This window comes from Herpailurus yagouaroundi, unplaced genomic scaffold (genome assembly GCF_014898765.1).
Source record: "Herpailurus yagouaroundi ecotype Mexico unplaced genomic scaffold, PumYag 184, whole genome shotgun sequence".
Lineage (NCBI taxonomy): Eukaryota > Metazoa > Chordata > Mammalia > Carnivora > Felidae > Herpailurus > Herpailurus yagouaroundi.
The window spans coordinates 10,163,172-10,173,238 of record NW_024412415.1 but is presented as its reverse complement, the minus strand read 5'-3'; the positions used below and the strand labels follow the sequence as shown (position 1 = coordinate 10,173,238).

The window sequence follows — 10,067 nt, the reverse complement described above, 5'->3', positions numbered from 1 at the left end:
TTCTTTCTTTCTTTCTTTCTTTCTTTCTTTCTTTCTTTCTTTCTTTCCTTCTTTCTCTTTCAACTACAAGATCAGGAAGATAACATTGATTCAACACTATTATATAATCTACATACCTTATTCGGATATCATCAGTGCTAATATTAGAGTTCTTTGTAGCAGAAGGAAAACCGAGTTCTTGTCTGGGGTTCAGTTCCGGATTACATGTTGCATTTGATGGTCTTGGGTCTTATCTCCTAGGTCTGCTCAAATCTGATTCAGTTCCTCAGTCTTTCTTTGTCATTGTTGATCTTGGCATGTTTTTCTCTTCTCTCTCTCTCTTTGTTTCCTATGTCTCCCTCTGAAGAATATTGGCTAGTTATTTGTACAGCATCCATCAATTTAGGTTTATGTGATGTCTCCTCATGGTCAGATTCAGGTAATAAATTTTTGGCAGGAATACAATTAAAGTGATGTTATTTCCTTCTCGGTGCATCATATCAAGTGACACATGATGATATTTTGTCCCATTACTAGTGATGTTAACTGGAATCATTTGGTTACGTTGGTGAACATGAATTTTTTTTCACTGCAAATGTACTACTTTCTGTTTGTAATAATTTAATACATTTTAGGGAGATACTTTGAGACTTTGTAAGTACCTTCTTTTCCACCACATTACTAGTTTTGGCATCAGTGACATTTATTTATTTTAAATCACCTTTTTTAAAAAAAGTTTATTTATTTTGGGAGAATGAGAGAGAGAGAGGAGAGAGTGAATCCCAAGCGGGGCTTAGTCTCAGGAACTATGAGATCATGACCTGAGCCAAAACCAAGAGTTGGACGCTTAACCAACTGAGGTACTCGGGCGCCCCTATTTTAAATCATCTTTATTATGAAATGTAACCCACATAAAAATGAATAAAATATAAATGTGCAAAGGTATGAATTATACATAGTATACCTGTTAATGCTCCTGGTAATAAAATTAGAACATTTCCAATCACCACCCCTGCCTCTTAAAGAATTAAAACCCCTTAAAAAAAAAAAAAGAATTAAAACCTCTTTAGCTCCTCTAAAATTAACCACTAGTTCTGACTTTTATTGTTAATCATATAGTTTCTTTATTATTATTATTGTTATTATTATTATTATTATTATTATTATTATTATTTATGACTTAGGTGTGTATCTTTATTATTTTTTTTTAATTTTTTTTTTCAACGTTTATTTATTTTTGGGATAGAGAGAGACAGAGCATGAACGGGGGAGGGGCAGAGAGAGAGGGAGACATAGAATCGGAAACAGGCTCCAGGCTCTGAGCCATCAGCCCAGAGCCTGACACGGGGCTCGAACTCACAGACCGCGAGATCGTGACCTGGCTGAAGTCGGACGCTTAACCGACTGCGCCACCCAGGCGCCCCAGGTGTGTATCTTTAAATACCGAAATTTAGTTTTGTCTCATTCAAAAACCTTTTATTTTATTTTATTTTATTATTTTTTTTTCAACGTTTATTTTATTTTTTGGGGGACAGAGAGAGACCGAGCATGAACGGGGGAGGGGCAGAGAGAGAGGGAGACACAGAATCGGAAACAGGCTCCAGGCTCTGAGCCATCAGCCCAGAGCCCGACGCGGGGCTCGAACTCACGGACCGCGAGATCGTGACCCGGCTGAAGTCGGACGCTTAACCAACTGTGCCACCCAGGCGCCCCTCAAAAACTTTTTAAATTGTAGTACAATACATATAACATAAACTTTACCAATTTAAACATGTTTAAGTGTACAGTGCAGTAGCATTAAGTACATTCACATTCTGCAACCATCACTACCATCCATCTCCAGAACTTTTTCATCTTCCCAAACTACAACTCTGTACCCCTTAAACAATAACTTCCCTTTTCCTCCTTCCCCCCCCATTCTCCTTTATGTCTCTATGAATTTGCCTATTCTATGTACATAATATAAATGGAATCATACAATATTTGTCCATTTGTGTCTGGCTTATTTTACTTAGCATAATGTTTTCAAGTTCCATCCATGTTGTAGCATGTTGATACCTCTCTTAATTCTTAATTCTCATCCTGTAGTACTGGATTCCAGGAAGTTATGGATTGGAAAGAAAGCTGAGAGGGAGGAAAGCCAGGAACTCTGGAGTCACGGAATGAGAATTTAAGGAGGAGGGAATCAGGAACACCATCGTATACTATAAAAGTCAAAGCTAATGAGGTGATTTGACAGGAAATTTTCAGAATTGGTTATCAACAAAGATTTTTAGAGTAACTGCTTTGTGCCTGGAATTGTGGTAGGCACCAGGTTTATGGAGGTTGGAGCCAGATTGCAAAGGATTATAGAGTTACTGGTGTGTGTGGAGAAAATGGAATTTGGAGGGGAAGGAAACAGAAAGTCCAAGAGCTTGATAGGAGAGTAAAATGGAGGAAAGATGCTACCAGGATACGGAGATTTGAGTAGTGCTAGAAAAGGAGGAATAAACCAAAGGGAGGATGGTAGTCTCCATCAGTATTCACATGGGCAAAGATTCCGTCCAACACCCACTTCCTCCATACCATAATGTTTCGTTTCTGTTTCCAGGTAAGCGGCCAAGTGGCTCCTGGTGGAGTTGAACCCCAGCCTTTTTTTTTTTTTTTTTTCTGAGTTCAACTGTTTAGGTTAGATGTTTGAAAAGGTGGGAGGGAGAAAACTGCAGCTAATACTACTGTCACAATTATGCTTGGTATTGTGTGTTTGAGGAAGACTCAAGCTGATAAGGCCTATTGCTGATTGGCTGGCTAGAAAATGCCACTGGATGTAAGGGGCAGTGTGCTCTGCTAATGTGCTTCCAGGGTTTCATGGATACTTGGGTGTGGCAAAATTGGGGCTCTGGAGAGATTAGAAAAGTGGGTTACAATGAACGAGGATGAGAAACAAAATATACAGGGATTTATACAGGGGTACCTGGCTGGCTCTGTTGGTAGAGCATGTGACTCTTGATCTTGAGGTTATGAGTTCGAGCCCCATGTTGGGTAGAGAGATTACTTAACAGTAAAATATTTTTTAAAAATGTGATATATGCATACAGTGGACTATTATTCAGCCTTAATAAGGAAGGAAATTCTGACACAAGCTTCTAAGATTACAACATGGATGAATCTCAAGGACGTTATGCTAAATGAACTAAGCCAGACACAAAAGGACAAATATTGTATGGTTCCATTTATATGAGGTACCTACAGTTGTTAAATTCATGGGGACAGAAAGTAGCATGGTGGTTGCCTGGGGCTGGAGGGAAGGAGGAATGGGGAGTAAGTGCTTAATGGGTACAGAGTTTTAGTTTGGGAAGATGAAAAAATTCTGGAGATGGATGGTGGTAATGGTTGCATAACCATGAATGCTCTTATTTCCATTGCACTGTACACTTAAAAATGGTTAAAACAATAAATGTTATGTTATATATATTTTAACATTACAATTAAAAAACTGAGTAGGAGTAATGTGGCAAAATGTTAACAATGTGTGAATCTAGGTGAAAGGGTTTATAAAAGAGATCATTATACTATTTTTTAATTATACTATTTTTGCAACTTTTCTGTTGCTCTGAAATTTTTTTCAAAATAAAAAGTTTACTTAAGGGGCGCCTGGGTGGCTTGGTCGGTTAAGCGTCCGACTTCGGCTCAGGTCATGATCTCACGGTCCGTGAGTTCGAGCCCCGCATCGGGCTCTGTGCTGACAGCTCAGAGCCTGGAGCCTGTTTCAGATTCTGTGTCTCCCTCTCTCTCTGCTCCTCCCTGTTCATGCTCTGTCTCTCTCTGTCTCAAAAATAAATAACGTTAATAAAAAAAAAAAGAGTTAAAAAAAATTTACTTAAAATTAACAGGAGGAAGTTCTGTAGAGATAAGATACAGACCAGTGGGATTGCTTCCACTACAGGCGTTGCAGGTACCAGGTCTATCAGCCTATTGTTAGGAAGATAATATAGTATCATAGGCAATTTTTGAGTACCTTAAGCAATTTGCTTTCACATTTTAATTATATCATCACCTCTTTGTTGACTTAACTTCTACATAAGGATGTGGAGTTGACAACTTTTCAATTTCTCCTCTGTTTTCTTCATATTATTTTAATTTATTCTTATGAATTCCTAGAACACTAGGGATTGTGTTTAAATTCTGACCCTCTCCCTTGCTAGCTCTAACACATTACACAAATTATCTCATCTCTAAACCTTAGTGCTCTCATCTGTAACCCTCAGAGAGTTATGAGGCTTTTAGGTGAGGTAATGAATGTAAAACAGACCACAATGCCTGCCATATAGTGAAAATATGATACATGTTATTAATTATATCATTGGTATATGACTGGACATGATTGTATAGGTCCAGGTACAACAGAAGGCATCTTAGGGGTTGAAATCAATTATATATAAATATAAGTCAGAATGTAATACTTGAGTATTGCTGCTTAAAAGGGATATGTAATAATTTTTCATCAAATTCAGTATTTGTCGTATCATCAGTAAGGTTCTCTGCCACTGAACTCCCAAACTGAGTTTCCAGACGAAAATAATGAAGCAAATTTAAAGGTTGGTAAATAGTGTCTGTGTGGTAGATTTAAGCCACCTGGGGTTCTTTTGCTTAGAGAAGTCTGTGAGAAGACCTCAGAAAAAGACTAACAAATTAGATTTATAACACTTCTATTTATTGTTTCCTTGGTTGAAATATATTATGGAATTATTGGACCAGGTGAAATGATTCCAGCCATACAAAAATTTATCCAGGTTTTAAAATGAATTGTCAATTAAAGACAATATGAGAGGAAATGGCTTTAAGTTCTAGAACAAAGGATTTAGGTTAGATGATTGGAATAAAAATTTCTGACAATGAGGTTTATTAAATTTTAAAGTGAGTTAACATAAAGTCTGATAGGATTTTCTTGTCTTTAGAGGTAGATTAGATTTCTCTCTACTGAGGTGGCTTAGCTAAAGATGTACATGCAGGTGGGTAGCGGTGCTGATGTCCTTTGCAGCCTAGGAGTCAACAAAGGCCTTTTGCTCATCTAACCACAATCAGTCAGTCTCAGCAGGTAACCATCCTGCCTGCATTTTCTAATCTTTCTGGGTAATGTAATGATTAATTTAATTGTTATACTGCCTAACAAGGAATTCACCGTTTTTCTTCACAGTTTTATTTGGTAATGGGAATGGCTCAGTCTTATTTACTTATTTAGTTTTAGTCATGTTTATTGAGGTTCAATTTACCCTTTTTGGTGTAGAGTTTTGTGAGTTTTAACAAACACATGCAATTTGCTTTTCAAATAATCAAGAAGGCCTATTTATTTATGTCTTACTTGGGGAGGGGAAATGCAATAGCAGGACAGAAAAGAGCAAAAGTGTAGTGACTTTTGGGGTATTTTTATGGGAATTGAGATCAAGATTTGCCCACAATAGGAACTCGTTGTTTGAGCCCTCACAAATGGAGCAGATGAATTTACTTTGTCTACCTAGTGTTTTTAATATCGACCTGCCCTGGTGCTTTCAGGATTAAATTTATTTGGTCACTGGTCTTCTGCAGCATTAGGAGTGGAGGAAAGGAGGAATCAATTATAAATGATTTCAAGATTAAGAAGTGGGATGTGTCTCTGTGTGTTCTATTCTATTTTTGTTCCACTATTAAAACATTCCAGGGACCCTAATTGTATTCTAGTTACAGCAACAACAGATTCTAGGTTTTTCAGGACAGTTTCATTTCAAAGGTTCTGTCCTTTTGTTTCCATAAGTAGCATATATTCACATGATATGCTTTGATTTTTGTTTTAAAAAATGTGATCACTGTAATTTATAAAAGCAGGGAGAAGACTGATTTATAGGAAGCTCCACTTTCTCTTAGTTTATATAAGGTACTAAATTGGGCATTTAGAATATTGGAAAATCATGATTGGGCTATACCTAAGTCATTCTGAACCTGGGGTAGAGACAGAAAACTACCTCCTACTGAAAGCTAGCTATGTATGTGCTTGGCGGTGTGCTAGGTACTTTCCCCACTGACAGCTGCTCTAGCTAGAATTCCATTCTAGATCCAACCACCACTTAAATAAAAGAAAGCATATATTCCTTATGGTGTCTAGTTCATTAAAACAAGTCCCAGCTGCCACACCTTCTATAAGACCCTGGCACCATAATTAGGATAATAGACTCTCAAGGCTTGGGAGGGATTTTTGAGGTCATGTAGTTAAAGGGGCGGCAGCTGTTCTCTTCTCCACGGAGTCTGAGAATCACCCTGCTTAATTCAATGGGAAGTGCAAAAAAAAGGTCTGGGGCTATAGTCTCCTTAGGTTTCAATCTCATAAAAGAGAGGGCAATGATAAGCGAATGTGAAGCTTGACCTACGTTCCAGACTGCAGAGGGCAATGGGAAAAAATATGCTTTATTGGGGACCTCAGACAATGTAAAGGAAAAAAAAAACCCAAACCAAACCTAACCTGTCAGAGGCATAATGTGAGGCCCTCGAATTCAGTTAGAGGCCCACAAAAGGGATTCTAAGTGACACAGGTAAAACCCCAAGCATCCTGTCTGTCTTCAGTTTCACCAACTCTTGAAGTACTAGCCATCCTGGATCCTCGTCTTTGCCCTTTTATTAGAAATTGGGGAACCCTCTGCTTTTCTACGGAAGAAGGTAAGAGAAGGGGCCTCAAAGTGCATGAACGATAGAAAAGAAGTCTCTTCTATCTGAGTAGTGGTACACACAATTGTCCTGGAGGCAGGGGAATATATTTCACGCCCTCTCAAGGTCCCTTCGGTTCAAGGATACTGTCATTCTCTGGCTGTACTAGGGGGAGGGCCTGCAACGTCCATGCTACCATGGAAACACGCCGCGGTGTTCCTTTTTCTTACGTGGGGCGGGGCACTCTGCCTCAACCTCGAATCATCCACAGGGCTTCTTGAGTGGCGGGCAGCAACAGCGAATGGGCGAGCCGGTACTGCGTGACGCGACGGGAAAAGGGGGAGTTCGCGGCCGGTGGCGGCGGTGGCTACAGCGGCGACCTGGGGATCGAGCTGGAGGGATCTGGGGAGCGTGCAGAGACCTCTAGCTCGAGCGCGAGTGATCTCCCGCCGGGATGCCTGGTACCGTTTGCAGAAAGTGGGGGCGCAGTGAGCTCTGAAGGCTTGGGTTTCGGGTCTGAAGGGATGGCTGACCGGAGGGGGCGGGGTGGCAAGCATGGCGGCGGTGACGGGGAAAGGGTTGGAGGGCCCTGAGGAGGGGGTGGGGAAGCAGTAGCTAAGAAGGCTGGGTGGTCTTGAGTAAACGTGAAGGGCTGTGAGTGTTCTGGCGAACAGAGATTACAAAGCAGCCTTTTGGGGGGCGGTAGAGGCGCCAGAAAGACGTAGGGAGAGTTGTGGGGGATGGAAAAAGAGGCGGGGAGAGAAGAGGTTAGGAAGGAGGGGAAAGGGTGTCTACGGGAAGGTGATGGAAAAGAAGAGGAAGAGAAGGATTGGCAGACTGATAGTAAATAACGAGGAAATAAGGCCTTGGGAGGTTTGATAGGAAAAGTGCAGCGATTATAAATATAATCTAATCGGAGTCCTAGACTGGTCCTTTTTTCTAGTTCTTGCACCTCCGCCCCATTATTTAAGCTCAGACTGCGAGAGGAAAGCTAGTAGGTTACACAGAACTGATCTTTTGTTATTCCATACCAGGGGAGCAGATGGACCCTACTGGAAGTCAGTTGGATTCAGATTTCTCTCAGCAAGACACTCCTTGCCTGATAATTGAAGATTCTCAGCCTGAAAGCCAGGTTCTAGAAGATGATTCTGGTTCTCGCTTTAGTCTGCTATCTCGACACCTTCCTAATCTACAGACACACAAAGAGAATCCTGTGTTGGTGAGTGATAATCTTGTTTGGAAAGGATTGAGGAAAAATTATTTTTTTATCTAATCAAGAACAATTAGCAAATCTAAGTACTTAGGAGATCTCTATCTTTTGGATAAAATTGGTTGGAAAAACAAAATCAACACATTCACAAAAGTATGCCTTATTTTGGATTATTCCATATGTAGTAGGGATATTATGTATGTATGTTTTTTAGGATGTTGTGTCCAATCCTGAACAAACAGCTGGAGAAGAACAAGGAGATAGTAATAGTGGGTTCAATGAGCATCTGAAAGAAAACAAAGCTGCAGGTAAGATGTTTAAAGCTAATAGTCCCTTTTGCAAGAGTGCTCTTGTTGTAACTGGGTGGATCTAAACATTATGTGGTTGTGGTGAATGCGTATAAAGCACTCAGAAAGTTTTTTGTTTTTTTTTAAGCTTATTTATTTATTTTGAGAGACAGAGACCCAGAGGGGAAGGGGCAGAGAGGGAGAAGGAGAGGGGGACAGAGGATCCAAAGCCGGCTCTGTGCTGACAGTAGAGAGCCTGATGCAGGGCTTGAACTCACAACCTGAGCTGAAATTGGATGCTTAACCGATTGAGCCATCCAGGTGCCCCAGAAAGTTGATTTTTTAATGTAGATGATTAGATTGATATTGTCTACATTTCTGAATTTGTATTAAAGTTTGGTAGTAAATGCCTTTTGTACTAATGTCCACTCTTTTTTTTCAGACCCTATGGATTCTTCTCATTTGGACACAGGTGGTACCATCAGTCAGGTCATTGAACAGTTACCTCAGCCAAACAGGACAACCAGGTATACTAGTGTTGGAAGGAATTTATTTAAATTTATTAATGGATCATTTCTTTTATCTGTACCTATTGCCTCATCCCAACGATAAAGGGATTAATCTTATTTTTGTGAATTAGATAGTGGGAGTTGAGGATCATATTCACTGGTACATTAGTACTGATAGCCAGAACCTCTTTTGCGAAGGTAATAACATTTTTTACACTTGTATTATTCAAATTGTGAGTTGTATTGTACACATAAAATAAATAATCATTCTTCATTCTTAGCATAGATATGACCTAATGGAAAAAATAATCAAAAAATTTTTAGGCATATTATCAAAACTATTAGGCATGCTTTCCATCTACCAGCTAAATTACCAGTTTTAGACCCAGGATGTTTATTAATTCATACCCTAAACAGTATTCAATTTTTACTTTGTCTTATGGGTAGTTTTACATTGTCCATTTTTTGAGTTTATCCTCTGTTAGGATAGGATCCTCTGTCAGGATTGGATGTTTGATACATATTCCCATTTAATTTCATCCTTAGAGCAGCTGTACAGTGAAGACATTATATTCTTTCCATTACATAGAGGGGGAAACTGATGGGTGAAGATGTTAGATAACTTATTCTAGAATATATTGCTTATAAGTGGCAACTGAGCTCTGAGCCCTCCTGACTCCAGCGCCTTCTCTTTCTTTTTTACTATTCAGTGCTTCTTAGTCTTCTGCCTAAAATTACTAAAATCAAAAGAGAACTTAGATAACTTCAGGAGCCTTGTGGTGGCTGAGTAGGAAAAGGGAGCTAGTCAAAGAGGAGAATGTCAGGTTGAGGTGGTGAAAGACTGTGGTTTTATGTAAAAAATAAATGCCCTCCAACCCCCTTTTTTTTTTGCTTTCTATTTAATACTCTGTTTGCACATAAGTTTTTTCTCCCAAATTATTAGTGGGTGCTTTGGAACAATCTGCAAATTGGTGGGCTTATTTTGACCTGCAGGTGGCTTGTCTTTGGCCCACACATGGTTGTAAAATATATTTGAAATAATTGATAGAATTTTAAATGGGGAAATTTTACATAAAACTTGGATTTTCAGCTTCTGGCATTACTAGTCCAGAGGTAATGCAACTTTTGTATTATTGGGAACATTTGCCTGGAGCTGTGAGTAGCAGCTAACCTCTGCATAGGTGAGCATGAGTGCTCTGGTCTGTCATAGTCCCTACAATTCACTATTGTACATGCACACTGAAGTTAATTATTCATCTTTTATTGCAGTACTTTTACTTTTGTTCTTAGTCACCTCACCCCTTTTTGTTACCTTGTTTTGCTTTCTGTAGGCATTTAAATTTATGATACTTTAAAGTGAACATGTGCCAAAGTTATTTGTGTTTTTGTGGCCCAGCACCTTGGTTTGAACCAGTGGGGGCAGGAAGT

General features: G+C 39.4%; 1 protein-coding gene across 9 annotated transcripts in view; it reads left to right on the top strand.

Annotated features, from left to right (window-relative positions):
* TP53BP1 (tumor protein p53 binding protein 1) overlaps positions 1 to 10,067 on the top strand; it is a 99,062-nt gene that overhangs the window by 20,631 nt on the left and 68,364 nt on the right. For 8 of the 9 annotated variants that reach the window (XR_005795796.1, XM_040492472.1, XM_040492471.1 and 5 more), the window contains exons 2-5: positions 6,905 to 7,094; positions 7,668 to 7,852; positions 8,058 to 8,151; positions 8,573 to 8,657. Coding sequence is in view for 7 of the 9 variants with exons in the window: in XM_040492472.1 (XP_040348406.1) it covers positions 7,088 to 7,094; positions 7,668 to 7,852; positions 8,058 to 8,151; positions 8,573 to 8,657 (371 nt within the window). In the remaining 2 variants the exon portion in view is untranslated. Of the gene's footprint in view, positions 1 to 6,904; positions 7,095 to 7,667; positions 7,853 to 8,057; positions 8,152 to 8,572; positions 8,658 to 10,067 lie in introns of those variants that run through there. The other variant, XM_040492473.1, reaches the window with a different exon arrangement.